At 38.5% G+C, this 23,346-nt stretch overlaps 1 protein-coding gene across 1 annotated transcript in view; it reads left to right on the top strand.

The window, feature by feature from the left end:
* SLC2A13 (solute carrier family 2 member 13) overlaps positions 1-23,346 on the top strand; it is a 375,922-nt gene that overhangs the window by 344,328 nt on the left and 8,248 nt on the right. The window contains exons 8-9 of the mRNA XM_008704707.2: positions 20,511-20,632; positions 20,753-20,905. Coding sequence (XP_008702929.2) covers positions 20,511-20,632; positions 20,753-20,905 — 275 coding nt within the window. The remainder of the gene's footprint in view (positions 1-20,510; positions 20,633-20,752; positions 20,906-23,346) is intronic.

Raw genomic sequence — 23,346 nt, 5'->3', positions numbered from 1 at the left:
TAGCTTGAGGGCACGAATGTTCAAAATTAAAGAACAATAGTGATTCACCAGGTGGTTGTACCTTTCCCAAAGCTGGAGGGTGGTGGGATTGTGTATAGTTTGAAGGCAGGCGGTGCATACATTTCATTATCTGACTTAGTTGAGGGACTACTCATAAAGTATTTAGCTTCATTTAGTACTTAAAGGAATGTGAGAGATTTTTATGATTCGGCAGAGGTGTCATGGGACATGTCCTGAAAGTTTAGGAAAGCCTGGAATGGAGGTGGTATGTTCCCCGAGTCTCTCCTTTGCCCCAGCACTAGCCTGGAGCCATCCTGGGAGGTGTCCATACAAGCCTTGCAGGGAGGCTGGAACAGGAGGCTGGAAGGCCTGTTCAGGAGAGAAGCACTGGCTTTACAATTAGAAAAAAAAGTTAAAGGGCTCTTCTTTTACATAAAAGGTGTGTTCATTTTTGATGAGTTAAAGATTACTTGGAAATAAAGACTTTTTTTAACATATAATGTATTATTTGTTTCAGGGAGACAGGTCTGTGATTCATACGTAGTACAGAGTGCTCATTACAACACAAACCCTCCCCAATGTCCATCACCCAGTTAATTGACTATTAAGGTATCTTCTTTTGCTTTCAGTTCTATTCAAGTTAACTGATTTTCATTGAATATTCAGAAACCCTGTATTAGTAATCTATTTCTACATAACAAATAACCTCAAAATTTAGCAGCTTCAAACAATTAACATTTATTGTGCTATACAGTTTCTATGGGTCAGGAATCTAGAAACAGCTTAGTTGAGAGGTTCTGTCTCGGTGTCGCTCATGGATTGCTATCATCCAAAGGCTTGACTGGAGCTGGGGGATCTGCTTCCAAGGTGGTTCCCTCATGTGCCTGGCAAGCTAATACTGGTTGTTGTCAGTCAGGCCTCGGTGTCTCTTAATGTGGAGCTCTCTGTTGGGCTGCTTGATTGTCTTCACGATAATAGCCGCTGGCTGCCCCCAGCACAAATGGTCCAAGAGAGAAGCAGGCGAAGTCAGAGTAGCTTACATTAACTAGCTTTGGAAGTCCTACTTCAGCATTCCATGATAATCGTTATACAGGTTAACCCTATTCAGTGGCAGCTACAGAAGGGCATGAATACTAGGAGATGGCATCACTGGGGGACATCTTGCAAGCTGACTCCCACAGCCCTGAAGAAAAATCATGTTTGAAGTAGATTTAATCAAAACAATAGCTTTTATATTCAAGTGGATGGAGTGTGTAGGTTGAGTCATGGCTGGTTTTCATTATGTCTGTGTATGTCTGTGTTTACCATAACTGGTACATAACATGTAGCCATTAGCATTTCTTTTTTAAAGTACATAATGTCTTGGACTGTGATTAGATTATCCAATGTATATTTATCATTTTCACAGCATAAAAGCTACCAATATGAGACAACAAAAATTAGGGATGCAGTTGTCCTCATCACTTAGGTGAAATCAATTGAAATATTAAGCTACTTTAGAAGAGATGGATTATTGGATTAGCTCATTTTGTATTAAATCTCCACTTACGTATTTTTCACCTAATTACTGATGTTTGTGAAAACAGAAAACTATTTTCTGTTCCAGAACCACAATATAAATGAGAAAATACTGAGCTGAAATGGGAAAATAACATTATAATTATAGCTCAGGAAATGCAAGTCAGAAATCCAAAATAAGTTAAATATATGCTGAAAATGTTAGCATTTTTTAATGTACTTAAATAATATTATATTGCAAACATAATACAGTTTTTATCTTTGTTTCCCAGTTGAAGGGCAGAGGAATGCTTGCATGATTACTTTAAGTCATTCAAAGAGACGCTTTGTTTTCTTAGCATCAGAACTTATACAAACAATAAAATGAAGTTTCACAATTGGTTACTATTATTTACCTTAGGCAAGTTACAAAACAAACACTTTTTAGGTTATTTTCTAGGTTTTTGAAACTGAGCAAAAAGCACTCTTCTGCACTGATGTCAACAGTAAAACATCTAAGTGGAAATTTGCCAATGTGTATTAAGAGGCTTCATAATATCCACAGCCTATAACTAGCAACCACACCTCTAAAAATGTGTTATAGTAATTGGAGAAGCCAGAAACAGATAGGTTAGTAACAACATTATTACTATTAAAAATATGAAATAAAATCCAGTAGGCAAATGATAAAATAAATGAGGCTATAGTCTGTCTTAGCATCCAGGCTAAACTGCTATCAAAAGGCCTAATGTTCATCTAAACAAAGATGTTTATTTCAGTAAATTTCAGTAAATTTTACCTCTTCCAGAGATACCAGCCCTTGTGGCTGTGCACCACCAAATGGGAAGGGACCTGGGTCTCCACTTCCTTGCTCTGTTAATTTGAAGAATTATACTTTCTACAGAGTTTTAGCCAACTCAGCATCACCAAGACCTTGTGCCAGTCCATGCAGATGGGAAAGAGGAGAAAATGGGCAAGCAACTTCCTATTTTAAAAATTACGTGGAAGTCCTATACCTTATTTCTGCTCACGTTCCAGTGGCCCCACTCAGGTCAAATTAAAAAGGGCTACACCCTGCATTGTGAGAGTCAATGAAATATGAAAGTTGCCATGAATAACCTTGAAAATATTAATATGTTAAGTGAAAGAAGCCATGTATACAAGGCCACATACTATATGATTCCATATATATGAAATGTCCAGAATCGGCAAATCCATAGAGACCTAAGTAGATTAGTGGTTGTCAGAGGCTGGGCGGAGGAAGGGTGAGGGAATGGCTGCTGATGGGGATGGAGTTTCTTTTCGGAGTGATGAAAATGTTCTAAAATTAGACACGTCAATTTATAATTCAATGCCCAGTGAAAATCTCCTGCAAGAATGAGAGAGTAAAAGGCTCTCAGTTTCTCAGAAATTCTTTAAACCTTAAAGGGAACAGAGAGAAGTACTTTACTCAAGCAGTTGCAGTAAGAAGAGCCACAGGAAGTGTTCCTCTGAAAACCAAGGAGATTTTGTAGAGGAAGGAGACGAAGGCTGCTGACCTCAAGGGTGGTGGGCATTGGTCAGGCAGGTGTTGAGATCTCGCAGAAGGTTCCTGTTTTCCTTGCAGTTTGGCTGTCCCAGGCCATTACATCCTGTTCTAGGAGTTGTTGGCTCAAAAGAGGAATTTAGAGGGAGTGGGTTAGTCTCTCTGTTCGAGAGAACAGGGGAGTTGGTGTTAAGTTCAGAACAGAAAATGTTTACAGCCCTCCACAGCATCTTCTCTTGAATAAGCAGACAGAATCCAGCGCCTGCCAACCTTAATGGATCTATTGAGATAAAAGGAAAATCCTGATAATGGGGATCAGTGTTAGGGGTTAAATTTTCCTTTTGCTTCTGTTCTGAGATAATGTTCTAGAACATTTGTTCTGAAAGTGTGTTGCTGCTTAGCTGAATGACCCTAGAAACTACGCATTTAATGAGAGGGATTCCTACCAAGAGGAAAAGCAGGTGAATGAACAGCTTTTGCAGGAATGTTGAGAGCCAAGACTGGATTTCTATCAGGAATATCCAAAAGAAAATAGAGGATATTTTGGTTGGCTTCACATCAGAAGGGTTGTGAGGGATGTGCATGCAGCAGTCATCTGTACAAGAACCCCCTACCCCCACCCCAGAGGCTAAAAGGTGGAGGCAAAGTAGTCTCAGCTCTTTGGCTCCCTTGCAACTGCGTGTGAATTTTAGAATCCGCTTGTCAATTACCGCCCCGCCCCCCAAACCTGCTGGGACTCTGATTGGCTTTGGGTTGACTCTATAGATCAGTTTGGGAAGAACTGATATTTTTAACAATAAACCCATAAATAAGGTATATCTGCATTTATTTTTATTGCTTTTTCTGGAGTATTTTATAGGTTTTAGATTACAGATCTTGCACATATTCTTTATTCCTAAATATTTCATATTTTTGATGCTCTTGTTAATAGAATTTTTCTTAATTTCTGATGGTTTACTTTAGCATGTAAAAATATAGGAAGTTTTTATATATTGATCTTGAAAAAAGCAATCCTGCCAAATTCACTTGTTTCAGTAACTGTTGTTGGTTTCATTGGATTTTCTACATATATGAGCACGTTATTTGCAAACTGTGAAGCTTTTCACAGACAATATAGCTGTATATCTGTATGACCCAGGAAAAGTGAAGGATTTTTTTAAATCAGTCAGAGAACATGAAGAGCATACAGGAAATGCTGAATATATCTGACTACTTAAATTTCAGAATTTTGTGAATTTCTGAAAAGATAGCTAACCTTAAAAAAATTGAAAAAAAAAAAAAGCGCCCCACATTGAGAGAAGATATTTATAACACGTATACCTGGCACATGCTTAGTACCTAGAATTATGCTGCCCACTGATGTAGCCACAAGCCACTGTGGCTTTTGAGCAGTTGAAATGTGGCTTGTCTCAAATGAAATGTACCGTAAGTGTAAAATACACACCAGACTCAGAGACTTAATATTAAAACAAAGTACAGTATTTTCTTTATTTTTATATTGGACACATGTTCAAATCAAAATATTTTATATATATTGAGTTAAAATATATTACTAAAATTGATTTCACTCGTTTCATTTTCTGAATGTGGATACTAGAAAAGTTTTACTTATGTATGTGGCTCACATTATATTTCTGTTGAACAGTCCCGATGTACAGTATATCTCAATGTTTCTGCGAGCCAGTCAGAAAAAGAAACAATCCAGTTGGACGATGCAGAAGAGCAGACACTTTATAAACGCAGATATTCGAATGGCCAATACCCATATAAAAAAGAGGCTCAAGAAAATACAAATTAGAACTACAGTGGAGGACCATCTTCATCTACCAGATTAGCAGATCTTAAAAAATTAAATAAAGCTGGCAAGGTTGCAGTGCAGAGTTCTCTCTTATCTACTGATGGTGAGAGTCTAAATGGACCCAAGTCCTTAGGACAGTTTCTGTTGTTGATAAAGTTGGCCATGAACATAACCTATGATCCAACAGTTCCACTTCTCTATATTTAACAGAGAAACCCTTACACACATACACCAGGAGACATGTTAAAAATATGTTCATAGCAGCAATATATATGAGTTTTAAAAATTGTAAACAATAAACTGGTATATTTATTAAAGTATATAGCATAGCACACTGAAAATGAAATATAGCTAAAGGTTAGCAGCATGGATGAATCTCAGAAGCATAATTTTCAGGAATGAAGCAAGTCCTGAAAGAAAGCATACAGTATTCCATTACGTCAAATTCAGTATCAGTCATGAAGCTACCCATATTTTAGGAATGCATATATAAGTAGCATCACAATAGAGAAAGACAAGGGCATAATTAACACAATTAATGATGATGATTGTCTGTGGGACCAAGAGAGGCATGCAATCAGAAAGTGACCTGTAAACAGCTTCTAAAGTCTAATAATAATGTGGTTTTTAAACTGGTTGGTGAGTATACGGGTGGTTGTCTTCTTATTGTAGTTTATAGTTTATACATACAAATTCTTTATATGTATGACAAATTTTAACAAAACAGACTCTCAGACAACTATGGCATGAACCTAATTTTATTTGCACACACACATGCAAACTAGGTTTTTAAATATGTGTGGGGAAGGAACTCTAAAATAGTACACTAATATAACGTATTTCATGATGATAGGGTACGTGCGGATGAGGGGTCGGAATTTGGAAACTTAGACTGCAGGGCAGCTTTGACCTTCAGCTACTTAGCATCGGTGTTCTGTTAATTGTGCTTATCCAAGAGAAAAAAGCAGCACGTATCACTATCATAACTTGAAAAGTAAGTTACCATTAAAAAACTGGGTTTGTGTGGGAATAACAGAGAATTGCAATTCAGGGACATACAAACTATGGCAAAACCACAGGCAAACCTAACAAGTGAGGAATGTTATTTTAAAGAGGAATTTGGGACGGGTTATTTGAATGCAAGTCCATTGGAGATTGAGAAAAGCAAGAGTTCAGGGTGATTTATGACAGTTTCTCCCTGGGTGACTTGTCACGGCTGATTTCTTGTAGATTTATGTGCATCTTTTCCCATTGGGGCCTGTAATTGATGTTGAATGGTATGGCTCCCCCTTCTAGCCCCTTAAGTCCACTTTAGTGCAATCTCCCTTTATTAAACAGGCAAGTTTGAGTATTTTTAGGGAAGTTTCAGATGGTTCCTAATTCTTTTGCACATACAGAAAATCATAATTCTTCTATTTCAATGTACACAAGTCTCCTAGGAGTAGAATATTTTTGTATATGTACTTCAGCAAATATGGGTAATCAAATATTATTTTTATTACTATGTAGTTGTTCTTATTACTTTGTAGATTCTCATACTTGGTCCAGATTTCTGTGATAGAATTAAGAGTATCACGTGTGTTATCTTACCACCAGTAAAACTTGTAATGTGCCTTTCGTAAGTGCTCATTGCCTTCCTCTCTTGATGGATTCATGGCTAGCAAATAGCAGTTTACCATCCACAAACTTCGTGCATTTGCCCTTTTTGATTTTTAGACAGTAAGGAAATCTAAGTCTCCCAACTATTTCCATTCACCTTGCATCGTGATTTATTCATTTATTCACAGGACACCTTCTCTTGTCTCTTACCCTTGCTGTTTTTTCATTTTCATCCTAAAATTTATAATGTTCCAAAAGATAATGCTTCTATATTACTGTATAAAAAGAATAAGTGTATTCATGATTACATGAAGAGAAAACTTGTTTCAGTAAAGACTAAAGAGGAAGGAAGTATACCGAAGTACAGTAGGATATCAAAATGCTATAAAAGATTTAACAAAAAACCTGTGGGATAAATAAATGAGCTGGGAAGGAAAAAAGATATCCTAGGAATCCAGATTATTTCCTTCTTCTATCGGAAACACATCATATCCGCAAGGGAATGTTGTAATGTATAGAATTTTGTACAAGAAAAAAAATTCCTGTCTTGGTGGAAGCTAGTAAGTGGTTGACCAGAATTCACACCTAGATCTGTTCTCCTGCAAAGCTTGTGCTGTGAACCTCTGTACAAAACTGGCCCTCTACCCAGTCCAACTCCTTTTCTTCTGAAACTTAACCAGATTGAGTAACTCCTGATATCCGAATCAGAGGCTCACCTTAACATCACTGTTTTACTACATTACAATTTTATCTTTTTTGAAAAAGAAAACAGTCGCAGAAAATTTATTTGTGGCTATGATTTGAGTCATATAAAAATGTTCTAGCTATTACAGGCACCATGCCAAGAACAAAGGCAAGTGGGGGACCAAAAAAGCTCAAAGTAGGCCATTTACTGAAATCTCAAATTTGATCAGCACTTTCTTCTGGGGAAAATACTCTACATATTATCAGAGAGAGGATTTAGATAAAGTATTTAATCCTTGGAGCCATCCCCCCACTCCACATAGGGTAAAGAGAGTACAAAGAACGATGACTCACCAAGGTTGAGTCCAGATTTAATACTCTCTGTCTGAAGTTTTCCCAGCTCCTAAAATTGCATGACTCTGGGTTTTCTCTGTTGCGATTAGGGCAGCCAGACTGATCTTACCATCCCCGAGGACCGACCTCTGAATTTTGTATTCTCTCTGTATATGCCAGTATCTGCCTAGGATGTGCATTTCAGATGCTTCAGGACCCCCTTTCCTTTAAGGGGTAGAACTTTGAGGCATATTGCCAACTTCAGGGACCCTCTGGGAAAACTTCTACCCAAGGTGAACATAAGGTTTTTTCAATGTACTTTATAAGTATAGCAAGCCTTCCTTAGAGTATGTGCTTTTCCCTAAGATTTCTCTTCATTTCCTAAGACCTTGACCTTGTTCGAGGCACAATTCCAGGACCATGGTTATCTTAACTCCACAGAATACAAGTTCATCTAGAATCCAAGACAGAGCCCAAATATTGAAACACCCATAATCTAAGATTGCCCATCTCTTGCTCACGGGCTCTGAATAATCTTCATCACTCGGTGTTAGAGCCAGTCTCCTGGATAACTAAACCACAGGCAAAAGTGCCAAGTTCCCTCCCTCGGGATAGGTCAGGGTCTAACAGCAGCCTACCCACCCACTTTGTCCATTGCTACGGTCCCTTTTCTCTCTGTGTGAAGAAAAATACCACAGATCCCCACTAATCTTCTCTTCTGTGTGTGTGTGTGTGTGTGTGTGTGTGTGTGTGTGTGTGTTAGGAAATATGAAAACTTCTCACCTGCTAATTTCTTTTTGGCTAGTTTCTTTTTGGTTCATGTAATAATTTAATTGGCACTTAGCTTGTAGTAAATGACTGTTAAGTGATGGAATGAATGAATATTTAAAGTCATCTATTCTAAGGCTTATTCTCATGCCTAGAATACAACAAACATTTGTTGAAATAATTTAATTAAAGGAATGATAACTTGGGAGTTAAAAATATATGTAACTTTAAATACCTGCTGTAAACTAACAAAATCATAAAAATTCATATGAAGAAAGAACATATTATACTAATTCATTCTCTCCTTACATAAAATTGCTTTGGAAATAAAAGAATTTCAGAATCGCGAGGCAGTATTTTCTTGTTACCCTGTCAAATGGTGAAAATGATTGATGCATGTGACAAATATTAACTGAGCACCAACTGTGTGCTTGTCACTGTGCTGGCCAGTGGGAGCAGGGGTGACGGTAGTAGGTGAAGTGGAGGACAGGCCAGGTAAAGACTGGAGCAGGGGGCACACCTTGCAGGCATCCGCCTGGTGTGAAGCCAGGGGTGCTTTTAGGGTGAGGAGCCTGAAGGTGGGTGTGACACGATTTGCTTTGCTCTAATGCCAGGAACACAGTAGAAGGACAGACGGGTGGATGTTAAAGAACCTGTTAAGCTATACGTTCACACAAATGGCAGAAAACCCAGCTCTGATTTAGAATGATTGAGACACATTTCTGTTTTATAGGTTTGTTTCATTCCTGGTAATCAGTAAATTGTTTCAGAAGTCTCGATATAAAAGAGAAAGTGAGAAAAAAGGCAGTTGCCATCAAAGTGCTTAATTTATGAAATTTGTTTTTACTTTAGCAGTAATTTGAGATAAAATAATGTGAAACTGCCTTACAGTTTATAGTTCTGTAATAATGACTCCATCTCCTCATCAATTACAAAATTCTTATGCCAATAACTTATGGCACAATTTCTTTTTTAAGTAATCTCTGAGACATTCCAAGCACATTTTCATCCTCTAAGCAACTTTCTGGGGACACTTTTTTTCTTACTTCCTTTACCACTCTATCAGAGAAAGTCATTATGTAGTTCTGTGTTTTAGAGTATGTATTATTTAGGACTGCTTAACACTATACCATCTCGTTGTATTGGAGTGATTGTTCTCCTTGTAATACAATCGTAGGGTTGACGTCATTGCCCTCAAATGAGTTATCTAGTTATTGAGATTGTTTTGTGATACTTTTAGCTCCTAGCTCATATCAGCATCCTTCTGTTCTGATTATTGTTTTGTGCCTTGAGGCAAAATGAGAAGAGAATGTACAAGACACAGAGGCCCAAAGTTGCCAAGGTGCTACTCATTTTAATTCCTCATGCTTTTTGGGAAACGTTTTATTCTACCCATTTTGAATAGAGATGGAGTGACTTCACTTCTGACATTAAGGAAGAACACTGACTTAGGAAAGATTTCAAGCAGAGTTTTCATCTCTTCTTTTTCCATTTATATTATACTAATAATATATATTTTATATATATATAATGTATATGAACTGGTAGGATGATTATGTTGAAGGAGAAAGAAACAGAGAAGACTGGGTTTCAAATGCTACCTCTTCTGTGTAATCTGGGAAAGCCACTGCAGTTTTTAAAGACTTGTCGCATACGCAAAATGAAACTATTGATGCTGTTGCTTTGGATTATTATGGGAATTAAATGAGTTAATGTATATTAAGGGGTTTGGTGTATGGTAAAACTCCATACAAATATTAGTCAACTTCCTCAAGTGAAGATTTACTGCTACCTAAGGACATTTCTGTTGGGAACACGGCTTTCAGAAAGAAGCCACAGAACTCACACTTGATGGAAGGCAGCTGTAGAATGGATTGAAAAGAATCCAAGAAACAAATTATACCATTGTTTGCATCAAGAAAGCCAACTGCAGTAAATCAGCTATATTCATTCCCATGCACCTGCAAATAAAAACGCATGCGGGGATACTGTGCAGGAACTCTTGCAGTGGAAAGAAAATGAGCGCAGAGCACTGTTGTGAAGTTCTCATAGCTTGGGATGATACAGACAGATTTCATGATGGTTATGTAAGGAAATATGTCTGATATCACCACAGGCAATAACTTTTTAAATTCAGTAAATTCTTAGAACTTAAAAATTTCAGTGGCAAATATACATCTTCTCTAATACAGTATTGTAGCGAGATTGGTATCAGATGACCAAAGATCAACTTAATAAAAGTATTTTTATTGTTTTGTTTAAAAAACATGGAACGTTGTTTATGTGTAAAATGTATTAAGTATACTGGCCTATGAAGCCCTAGGGCAGGAAGGGGAAAGAGAAAGGTACTGTGTCCTTACTGGAGAAAGGTCCCCAAGAAATGTGGGAGAGTAAAAGAAGTCAGGGAGGAGAGCAAAGCCTGCAGGGTGGGGAAAACCTCAGGTCTCTGAATCGCATTTGAACTTGAGAGGGATGGTATAATCTGCCATCATGAGATCCTTATCATAGCATCATCATCACACAAGAGCCAATTCTAACCCTGCCTCATGATAAACTGTATTGTTAATTTTATTTACTAAAGTATTGTCTTTGAAAAAAATGTTTTTAATTATTAAATGGTTATTAAATTATACTAAATTAGGAAATCAGTAGCAGTCAGCAGAATCAACTCTATTGAATTAAGCCTTTTCTTCATTTAACAAGTATATACATCATGCAAGGTATTAGACATCATTTCAGATCTCACAAGTGGCTTTCAGTTTAAATACCGCTGATGGGAGCAGGGCGCCTGCAGCACGTTCAGCAGCGTGTTCAGCAGCGTCCCACGTTTCTCATGGCTCCAGAGCCCATGACAAACAAATGAACTTATTATACTGGACTTGTTGCTGTTACTTCGATTACAGTTTCCCCACCTCTACCCCATTTGGTTCACTCTCTCCTTTTCACCCAATACTTCGGGGTTCCTTATAGGATTGGCTTATAATGGCAAGAAATAAAAGAAAGGAGGAAGGGAGCCCAAAGTAGAAAATGTAGAAAATGAAAAAAAAATGTTGGTTTTCTTGAGTGACAAGCAGATTCCGAATATGATTCCAAAAAGAATTCCAGAAAATATGTGAGCAACAGAGTATAGCTATAGTTGGAATAAGGGTAGCATCTCCCACAGTGACTATATGGGGAAAAGTTATCGTAGTATTTTGTACCATATTTTCAATATTTGAAAAAAACCTTGTTACAAGAATGGAACTGTATGACCATTGTGATACATTCTTTTGAGGACCTGTGGGATTTCATAGATTCACAATCAGGATCAGTACACTTAGAACTTAGCCATTATTCTTTTAGAACTTTTCATGCAGAGAGGAACAAAGACACCAGATTTCCTGGTTAATGGAAGTTTTATGGTGAAGTTACAAAGAAAAGTAAGAGAACAAAATTAGAAGATCTAGAATACTACGCATCAGACTGGTGGCGGTCTGCCCTTCGCCTCTCTCTTCTGCACTCCCCTAGCACTATCAACTATATGATCCTTCTTGTGGCCTCTGTTTATCCTCTTCTCTGAGTCTTTCCACTTCTGTATTGCTCTTACCTGTTCAAATAGGTCATATTCTGACTTCCAGAGAGAGGGAATATAAACTATTCATCAAGTCATTCTCTGGCATAAAGCATCTACCATACGCCAAGGCTGCTGGTGTCAAACATAGAGCCTGGCAAGCCGTTCACGGGGCAGAGCGTTACTACTTGCACGTGGGGGACTCTGGAGCTGTGAACAGAGAGGCAGGCACTGTCAGCCTCCTAAGAAGGGAGGCCGTGTAGTGACAGCCAAGTATAAATATGGAACCGGAGCTCTGAGGCCTTTGGGGCAATATGAAGGAACAGAATGATGGAGAAGGTTTGTAATTCAAAGGCAAGGTTTCCCTTTCTTTCAGTGCCAGTGGAAGCAGGAGAATAGCTAATAACTTTCACTCTAATGCTTGCCTTTACTATAGAAAAAATTTAGAGTGAAACAATAGAAAAAGAGGCGCAGGATTAGTTGCCTATGAGATGTTAAAGTTGCTCCTATCTTGTCAGAGTGACGTTATCAGAACTCTAAATTCAAAAGTGAAAACAATCATCATCATCAGAGATTTCCTCCCCCCCCCCGTTTTCCATATTTCCATTTACTCTGCTATAACCCTGTGTCATAGATATTTGTAGTTGATGTTCCGTGCACTGCCAAGTTCATGATATCTTCCATGTTTCCAGTTAATCTTTACAAAGCAGACCATAGCCAGGCTTGCTGCTGGTGTAATGATGCAGCAGGAAAAGGAATGATGAAGTATTTTCTTCTGAAGTAATAAAATAGGACATTTTTCTTAGAAATGGGGTTGAACTTTGAATGCTGACGTGGACCCTCCCCAAAGCAGACTTCAGGGCTCTTCTGACCTGGCAGATTCTTTACACTGACCCCAGAACTTCAGGGGACAAGTCTGGGAGGAGCCAGAGAGGTGACAGGGAACCACTTACTTCTGTTGATTGTAAATTCATTGTACTGTTCGTTTGACACCAAAATGAAAGTTAGATCTAAGACTTAAATTTCAGACCTTTGTAGTTTAGCCCAACTTACTTTTAATAATTATTTTAATGGCTGCTTTATTCCCTACAGTTGTTGTGCCTTAATTCACTTAACTACCCTCCATTGCGGATATCTTTATTATTCTATTATTCTAATTATTCATCTGTGTTAAGCTTGTGATATATAAAAGTATAATGAAATACCTTTCAGCATATAATGTTTCCATTCAGATAATTTCCTAAGAATAAATTTTAGAAATGAGACTTTAGGTCATGAATATCTGGATATGAATACTCTTATGTCCAAATTGCCAGATTTCATTCTAACAGAAAATTATGCCAATTTAAATTCTTACCAGAATTAGAGACTATACCAAACTTACTGTATCTGTATGGCTTTAAATATTATTTTCATCTGGCTGCCTACTCATATTCTATCTGTTTCCCATAGTCAAGATATATAAGCTAGCCAACATATTGGTAAATGGTTTAAATACCAAGATTTATATATAAATAAAACTTCATTCAAAGAGACCTTTAGCTCCAGATATCTAATGCTAATGAAATTTACCCATGTCTGTGATTTGTTTCAATAATTTGAAATTTTCTTTTTACCATAAAATAATAATTAGCAAAAGATAATCGATGATTTTTTTCAACTTGCCTTTACGTGACAGTCCTCTGTAGGAAAACTGTAAAATGAAAAACAGGAAAAATAAAAGTCTAGACAATAAAAAAAACATCTGAAGATCTTCAGCCTGGTCTGCACACTGCAAGCTAGGCAGCCGTAGTTTTCTAAGATTATTCAGCTGTACATATGGTAGAATTTCGGTGCTGCGCTGGGGCGCCTGGGGGCTCAGTATGTGCAGCGTCCAACTCTTGATTTCAGCTCGGGTCGTGATCTCGGGGTCGTGAGACTGAGCCCATTTTGGGCTTCATGCCCAGCGGAGAGTCTGCTTTAGATTCTTTCCCTCTGCCCCTCCCTGTGCTCCTCCCCGTGCTCGCTCTCACTCTGTCTCTAAAATAAATCTTAAAAAAAGAATTTAAATGCTATGTTGCTACCCTTCACAAGTTTATTTCGTTAGATTATCATGTAGGAATTATGCTAGTGAACAGAAATTAAAGTGAAAAGTAATGAGTCAAGTTTCTAACAGTAACTTTTCCTATTGCTTTGAGGGAATGTCCAAAAGTTGAAATTTCTCATGGCTTGGGTTTCTTATAAATTTACATCATCCTGGCCCTCTGAGTGATTGGCATTATGTTTATTTCTCTTCAGACAAGAGCGAAGGTGTCCTTCCCAGTGGAGATACTCTATCCTTTCTAGGTACTTCTCTACCACCATGCTCAGACTATCACTGTGTAATCTGATCATAAATTCCTACAGATAAAAGACTATTAAAGTTCACCCTTAAGGATGTCCATTTTGTTTTGAGGTGGTAGCTTAATGATGTTCTCTAAAGAAATCACAGACCTACATCAGGAACTAGAGATGAACCGTGCTTCACTCCCACTTCCCAGGAATGAACTGGAAAAGTAAAGCATGTGCAGAAAACTCAGCAGAAGAATGGTAGATGTGGCAGGCAAACCCTAGTGAGCTCTCCCTTCCCTTCTCTAAAACCCTGCATCTTTTTGTAAACGCTGGGATGGGGCAGAGTTCTCTTGGTTTCTCAATGATTAGGACTGGCTAAATAAAAATTTGAAGTTTTGCATTTTAAATATAGGTTGCACTTTCTCACATCCCCCACCTATGAACATGAAGTGGTTCATTTCATCGAGAATAAAGGAGCAATACAAAAAGCATGTGCTGTGTAGGAGGCACAGAACAAATTGCTTATGGTTAATTGGGGCAAGAGCAGTTGCAGCGCTTAGTTCCTTTGGTTATTTCTCTGGATATCTGATGGAGAGAGAGGTAACATACAACGCAGAAATAGCTCTACATCTGAACTGGTTTTAGAGTGGGTGTTAGTTAAGTAGGCAAGGGAGAATTGTTCCACCTTCAAAGAGAGCTGTTAATTTCGAGAAGCATTATTAAATGCAGCACTGTGGGTTCCGTGGCTGGAACAGCAAACTGATCATTTATGGTCTGCATGTCTGGTGTTCGTCCAGTTGTGCTCTCGGTCAAGTAGTCCTCGTTTTGCCTGCTTGCACGATTCTGCTGCTTTGTCTGCTGCAGCCTCTCTGCACAGCGCCCATTACCGTCGTCCGTTTTCTGGTTGTGCTCTAGAAGGTGGTGAGGTGTCCCGTCAAAGAGCATGGCTTTTTCTGATCCCAACCCACACACTGATGTCAAAGTATTTTTGTTCTTTCTCCAGAGCATTATGTTCCTCCATCTGCAGTCCCTCAGCCAGGAACACACAAGGGTATTTTGCAATAACATTTGGAATATACATTTCTATCTTGTAGTTGGGATTTCTAGTGTTTATATTTTAAAGGTCAGATGATGTCACAGTCTTAGTCATTAGCTGTCCCCGCACTGCTGAGTGTGTGACTCTGCCAGGTCAGAGCCTGCGGCGCTTTCCTAAATCAGCACGGGGAGGACGAGGAGTCACTTGCCCGTCTACGCACATCAACATGCACGACCACACAGTGAAGAGCTACAGCAGACCAAGCACAGATCTCACCCTAAAATATGCTGCTTTCCACTGTTCCAGCAAGAGAGATCCTGCAAGTGATTTTGATAATAATGAATGAAAATAGCAAATAGAAGTTTTCAGTGAATTTTAGTGGTTTCAGTATTTGTAAGCCCTTCCCTCCCCAGGAACCTGCCTTTTTCTCTCCTCTTTCTCTTTCCCTCTCCCTCCCTATCCCCTTATTGTCTCATTTTAAGATCTTCCTAACTCGACTGGTGAGGAATGAAGATGGAAGATTATTGATAAGGGGATTTCTAATGCTGTTTTCTACTCACAGTTCAGTGCAAAGGCTTCATTTATGTCCATAGAGAATATTGGTATGAACTAGAGGTTGAGATTTAGGAAAAGGCTGGTAGGGGATACAAAACTGGCTATCCTTATGGCAAACATTTAAATCACTTTCTTTGTGCCATATAATCACAACTGTATATGATCTTTGTAACAACTTTATTAGGGACATTTATTTTATAGATTAGAAAGCCAAGGTACAAAGAGGTTGACTAATTTCCCCAAAGTTACACAGCTAGTAAGTAATAGAACCAAGATACAAAACCGTGCAGCCTAACTCTAGACCTTACCCTTTGTGCTATGCTGCCTCGGATGAGAGTCCAGGACAGTAAAAGAGGGAGGATATGCAGATAAGACATTACAGAGCACTTATGTGAAAATGATATAAGTGAGGAAAATGAAAATCCATTGAGAGGAGAGAGTATTTCAGATAGGTGAATGGGCGGCACCTGTACTCACCTTGAAGGCCAAACTAGATTGTGACAGTGGAGATCAAGAGTGAGAGTTTGCCTTCAGTCAGAGGAAATGGCATGAGTAGAACATACTGGGTCTGGAAAGCTGGTTCAAAAAATTAGTAGTTTAATTCAGTTGGAGAAAAGGATTATATACAGGAGTATAAGATAAGGCAGGCTGCAGCCAAATTTTGCAGGCCCCATTCTATAGGCAGTGGGTTAAGCGGGCTGAAGGTTTTTGAACAGTGCGGTGGCCAGAGCAGTGCTTTCGAGAGCTCAACTTGGTGGGGTAGTAGTTTGAAGAAAGGAATGCTAGACGCAGGGAAAATCATTAGGAGACTGTATTTGTTTTCTACTGCTATGATTGGGGTGGTATTAATGCAAATAAAAAAGAAGAGTCAGATTCCAGAAACTCTGTGTAGGCAATGTATTTATGAATTCTTACCCGTATCATGGGAAGTTCTTTGCATACATCATCTCATGTAAGCCTGAAAATAACTATTTGAGGTAGGTGCCAGGAAAATCCTTATTTCACAGATGAGGACACCGGCTTTAAAAAGTTAAGTACCTAGGTTACAAATATCCCAGCTTCAAATCTGGGTGTCCCAACCTAGATTTGAACATAGGGTGTCAGTCCCAGAGATCATAGTCTTAGCCACTCTTCTTTAATTGGACTTAAAATTATAGAGGATTCAAAGAGAGATGGATAAGAAAATATTGACGATAACTGCAAGAGTTTAACCCATTTCAACTCAGGAAATGAATGGGTGGTGCTATGGAAAAAGAAACGTCATGAGAGGCACTGTTACAGGAGTACTTACTACGCATCCACCACACGCTGAGCAGTGTGCTAAGCACTCAGTGTGCATTACACAGTTACTGTTCCAACAGACCGTGGTAATAGTGGCTATTTAGCAGATACCTAAATGCCATCAATGGAGCAAGAGAAGAGTCAATGCTAGAATAAACTATCAGGGAGCATCCATGTGGAGATTATAGATCTCTAAAATTAGATGAGATGGGTGGGCGTGAGGGTGATCTGGCAGTGATAGGTCACTCCACTGATAGCCAGGGTGCATTTGGCTGATCTGGCTAGCTAGACAGGTGTCCCCTTCCTCCCCCTTCCATGTGCATCCCTCTCGTAGCTGTGCGCTCAAAGAGGATGACCTTCCCAGACATTGTTCTTCCATCAAGGATATATGAGAAGCTGCGCACCTGTTAGAACCTCCAAACAAGTTCTCAAGTTCAGTTTGTAGGAGAATGTAGGGTAGTGAAGATGCCAGGACTCCAGACACATCCGAATGAGGCACCGCATCTGCCTTTCTTTTAAAAAATTAATTAAAATTAGATGAGATGTTTAAGAGACCAGGGACAGATCCCACAATAGAACCATAGAACACACCTAGAGGTTGAGGGAAGGAAGAGACACTTTAAAAAGCAATTTAGACATATATATCAGAGAGAGAAGAGAGAGATGTAACTGTAAAAAGCAAAGGGAGAGAGAAGAAAAAAGGGTTGTCAGCAATATCAACCACCAGAAAGTAATCAAAGAACCTCAAGATCAAGGGAATGTTACGAGGTCTAATTTTTGGATGAGTAGATTCAGGAAAACAGCCTGAGTGACTCGGTCTGCTGGCCTATGGTTGGACGGCGAAGCCGGGCTATGAAGGAAAGAGTGGGTCATGAGGATGAAGAGTTCACCAATATAAACTTCTCGGTAATTACAGATGAACTAGTAGTGTAATACAAAAGGGGCTGAAGAGCTGAGTAGCAGCAGTCTTGTGTGTCATAAACAGAAGGAAAGGCTCATACCGGCAAAAACTGAAAATGGCAGAAAGAGACAGACTGCTGATGGAATGTGACCCCAGCAGAGACAGAAGGAGAAGGAGGTGCAGGTCCTTAGAAAAGGCAAGAGACATGGTACTAATGGAGGTGTAGAAGAGCCCTAAAAGAAAAGAAAATGCAGAAAAACAGAGGTTCAAGAGAGTAAAACTGAGGATGTTCAAATTGAACGTCCTCCATTTTCTTCTTAGTAGTGAGAAAGAGGGAAAGATTTCAGTACTAGAAGATAGTAACAAATATTTTAATTATGTGATGCAACAGTTGACCAAAGTTTAGCCCAGCGGTAATTGAAGGCAGTTAAATGGTACTGCACAGGGTTGGAAACTGACATTGTGAGGATGGCAGATAAGCATGAAGGAAGGAAAGATGGATTCTAGAGGCCAGCAAAGAGTACTGGCCTGGTCTACACTGAGTGATGAGGTTAAGTGAATACTGAGGGGAGTTTAGAATCTAAAGATTGTGATTTGGGTGTGGAGGAAATTATCAGAAAAGGAATGCAGAGACCTTGAAGTAAAATAGTTCCAAATCAAGCGAACTATACAGTTTCAGAGACTAAATAATGAACTGTGAAGCCAACGTATTATATAGGCCAGAAATAAAAATAAACAGCTGTGGCAGAGGATGTGAGGGGGTGGAGGATATGACTGACCAGGCATCCAACTCAGGAAGACAAGGTGGGGTGTTATGATGGAGGTCATAACCAGACCAGCAAGGACAGGGCTTAGATGTTAAGGTTCAAACATAGAGGTCAACAGAGGCAGAACACTAGTCTAAAAATGACAATGAGGGCATGAATGTTTTTGAAGCTGTGTCTTCATGGGCAATTCCCAGTTTCAATTAAGGTAAAAACAAAGTTCAACTTGAGAGTCAATCTAAGACCAGAGAAGACTTTGCCTCACAATAGAACTAGGAGGCAGAGTCACCAGGGAGTGACTGAGACGGAAGTACATACAGCAGGAAGGGAAAGTGTTAGCTGGGATCAGATACAAGCATTGTTCCCTCCCCACATCTACACTGTCACCTCTTTACAATCCTTAAAATTACCTGTAAGGCATTATCCCCCTTTTAGAGATGAAAAAAAATCTGGTTTGGGAATTTGAATCTTGTCCTGACTGCAAATTCTAAGGTCTTTCTACCACAAGACTGATTCTTGATAGTCTTAAAGTGTTACCATAACTAGTCTTAAAGTGTTACTATGACTAACTGGTAATCATGTGTGACTTATATGCAGTGGGTATAAAACACAATGTTTTTTTTTAATTGAGGTATAATTAACCTATACCATTGTATTAGTTTCAGGTGGACAACTGGCATTAAAGGTCCATCACCGTACATTATTTACAAATGTTTCTTGTCATGAGACCTTTTAAGACCTACTCTCTTACCAACTTTCAAACATGCGATGCAGTATTATTAACTGTAGTTGCCATGACTTATTTTTTAACTGGAGGTTTGTACCTTTGGACCCATTTCAATTCTCAAAACTCCATGCCCCAGCAACCACAAATCTTTTCTCTGTGCTATGACATAGCTCAGTATTTTTGTTTAGATTGCACATACAAGATCATACGGTATTATTTCACGGACCATCATGCCCTCAAGGCCCATGCATATTATTACAAATGGCAAAAATTCCTTCTTTTTTAAGGCTGAATAATATTTGTGTGTGTACACACATTTTCTCTATTCATCCATCAGTGGACACTCAGGGTGCTTTCATGTCCTATTGTTAATAATGCTGCAGTGAACATGCAGGTGGATATATCTTTCAAGTTCGTGTTTTCGTTTTCTTCAGATAAATACCCAGAAGTTGGATTGCTGAATCATATGGTAGTTTTGTTTTTAATTTCTTGAGGAACCTCCATCCTGTTTTCCATAGTGGCTGCACCAATATACATTCTCATCAGTCGTGCACAAGGGCTCCTCATGCTCCACATCCCCACCAACACTTGTTCATCTTTTTGATGGTAGCCAAACAGGTGGGAGGTGATATTTCATTATGGTTTTGTATTTCCCTGATGATTAATGATGTTGAACGCCTTTTCATGTACCTGTCATCTATATGTCTCCCTTAGGAAAATGTCTATTTAGATCCTCTGACCATTTTTTTAAAAGATTTTTTTTATTTTTACTGAGAGCGGGGAGGGGAGAGGAAGAGGGAGAAAGAATCTCCACTGAGCGCGGAGCCTGATTCTCAATCTCAGGACCCTGAGATCAGGTCCTGAGCCAGAACCAAGAATCAGATGCTCAATCAGGTGCACCCCCGGACCATTTTTTAATTAGATTGGGTTTTTTGCTGTTGAGTTGTACACATAGTGTATGTCTTTGTGTTCCTCTTGAGTTATATTTCTGTCTAAAATGTTCTATGTGAGCTTTATAGCTAATACTGTATATTTAAATCTTAAATTTTTTTCCCAAGAAAAACATCTTGGACCCTTTTCCTTAATGATATTAGGGAACTTTCAGATACATCCAAGATAAGCACATTGGATTTCTGCAACTATACCCTAAAACATTAATACTTGTATTGCATTATTTTTCAGGTGTGAGAATGAAACCAAATTTAAAACAGAAGAAGTATTTTGGGCTTACAATTTCTGCCCTACACCATACTCCTGGACCGCACTTCTGGGCCTTATTTTATATCTCATTTTCTTCGCACCTGGTAAACAAAGGCTTTGTGTTGTGTTAATTAAAGTGTCTCTTTTTAGAGGAGACAAACTACTCTTTTTCAAATTCCTTATAAACTACTTTACTGAAATTTTTAGTTTTATGTTCTTCTCAGGAATGGGACCAATGCCTTGGACTGTGAATTCTGAAATATATCCCCTTTGGGCAAGAAGTACAGGAAATGCATGTTCATCTGGAATAAATTGGATTTTCAACGTTTTGGTTTCACTGACATTTTTACACACAGCAGAGTATCTTACATACTATGGTAAGAGAATATTTTTCCCACCTGTAGTTTCATTTTTATGTTTCCTCCTCTTTTTATGCATGCTATCATTTGTGTTTAAAAGTTACAGATGGTTATATTTTTGCTATTAGAAGTAAGCTCTATGTGGTTTTCTCATTCCCCAAAGGCCTTGACAATGTACCTGGAAAAGATCAAAGGAATTCTCCTTTCCTCAGCAGCATTGCTTCTTGTCCCTCAGTGCCTTATAGCCTTTACCCACCTTCCAACCCAAACACCTCCCAGTTATCTCCCCCGTTGGAAATCTTCACAGCAGTGCTTTTAGTTTAATGAAGCAACATAACAGCAGAGAATGGTAGAAAAGATGCAGGCAGGGAATCTAAGGGCTAATGCTTGAAGATGTCTCATGACGGAGATGGAAGTCATGTCCAAGTAGCTTCCCCAAAGATCATGCTGTGATTTATGCCTTCCACTGTATCATCTGTGCTGTTCAGGCCACAGCATGTTAATTTCAGCGCCCACTCAGAGCAGCACTTACCACTGCCTGAAGCATAAACCTGACACAGAAGTGTTTATGTGAAAATGTGTGGACCATAACTCAAAACAGTATTAGGAAGTGGCTGAGTCAGGAAAAAGCTTTGGGAAGCTACTTCAAGTCCATTTTTACTAAAATGAAAAGATTTTCTTTTTAGCAACAGAATTTCTTCATTATATGTATGAGTTTATAGTTTGTAACTGGATTTTAAATGATGAAATGTGAGGTTTTTATTCTAATCTCCCCATAAGTCTATGTATATGGAGGGTCTCTTTCTTATACTATTCTCTGATCCCTTCCCCATCACTCACCCCACCTCATCCCATGCTCTGGGCACTTATAATTCCTTTTTGCAAGAACGCACACACCCCCCTCACAGTTGGACCATAAATGTTTGAAGCTCAGGCGAGGACTTATGCCTTGTTCACCATTATCTTCCCAATGCCCTTCAGGGTATCCTGTTCACTTGATAAGCACTCAGAAGTGTCTGTCAAATGAATATGCAGAAGAATTTTAAATACGAGGAAACATATGAATCTATTCCTCCTCTCTCTTCTGAAACATCCTTGTATTGGTATTATCTTTATAAAACTCTTGTTTCTCCCAATGAACATTTAGAAAGTTTAAAGCTTTATACATAAATTCAGAAACTTATCTTTTTGATACAATAAATATTTACCCATATTTACTAATTCTTGAGAATGCTTAATTTTTTTTGTTTTAGAAAATTCTTAAATATTTAAAGACCTAAATATAAATTAACATCCTGAGTATTTTTTATTAAGTCATAGACCAAAAGTCTACAAGGCAAGACTTTAGTTACCAAAGCTCCTTTCTCTCAAATTTATGCTGCCCAAACAACATGAGGCAAAAGAAATCAAATTTAAATAGGGCTTAGCCAGGCTTTTTTCAGAAATATCCAGTTAGAGCAAACTGGTTGTTGCCAGAGGGGAGGGGGATGGGCAAAATGGTAGGAGGTACAGGGTTCCAGTAATAGAATGAGTAAGTCACGGAGATGAAAAGTACAGCATAGGGCATATGGTCAATGGTACTATAACAGCATTGTATGGTGACAGATGGTAGCTATACTTGTGAGCACAGCATAAGACCATAAGAGTTGTGGAATCACTATGTTGCACACCTGAAACTAATGTAAATTGTATCAACTGCACTTCCATTTAAATATATAATAAATATAAACACATTTTTACATGTAATAAAAAACTATATCCAGTTAGAAGCAGCTTTCTGCTCTGCATCAAGCCAAGCTTCTATTATGTCAGCACAGTAGTCCCTTTGGTCTACTGCTTGCTAGTAGTGGAACAAGATTTAAGTTCAGATGAAGTTGTTTTTCCCTGTTTTTGGATCGGAATTTTAATCTACATGTTACTGGTTTATGTAAGATACATGTTTCTGTTCCTGATTTAACAAGCATATACCATATGTATTTCTCTTGAAATATGCCAGGTCTTTTATTTCCTCCTTTGTTATTTCATAAAACCTCAAATTTTGTTTCCTTTCTAAACTATACTTAGGTCTGCCTTGGACCCATTCACTAATGTTTATTACTAAAAACTGTCACCAGTATACCATTTTATGTATAGCACTTTGAGTACTGAATACTAAATCTGCTAGATAGATCCCTTGGAAAGCATTGTGTCAAAGTTCCTGTACTGAGATACTGAAATCCAGTTACACACAATCTTTGATTCCTCATTCTGTATAATTCAATAAATATTTGTTTAAATCTGAAACTTAATATAGGACTCTAATAAGAAGATTTATTTCCTTCAGAATAAAGCTGAGAAATATCTGCACTTAACAATCCTGACAGACTCGTTACATGTTTTTTCACTTTTATCCCAAGGAGAAATAAGTAAGTTTACATAACTGACTTGGCCATTACTTGGAGCAGGTCACAGCCGCCCCC

Source organism: Ursus maritimus, unplaced genomic scaffold (genome assembly GCF_017311325.1).
Source record: "Ursus maritimus isolate PB19 unplaced genomic scaffold, ASM1731132v1 scaffold_26, whole genome shotgun sequence".
NCBI lineage: Eukaryota > Metazoa > Chordata > Mammalia > Carnivora > Ursidae > Ursus > Ursus maritimus.
This window is presented reverse-complemented; position numbering and strand designations above follow the sequence as displayed.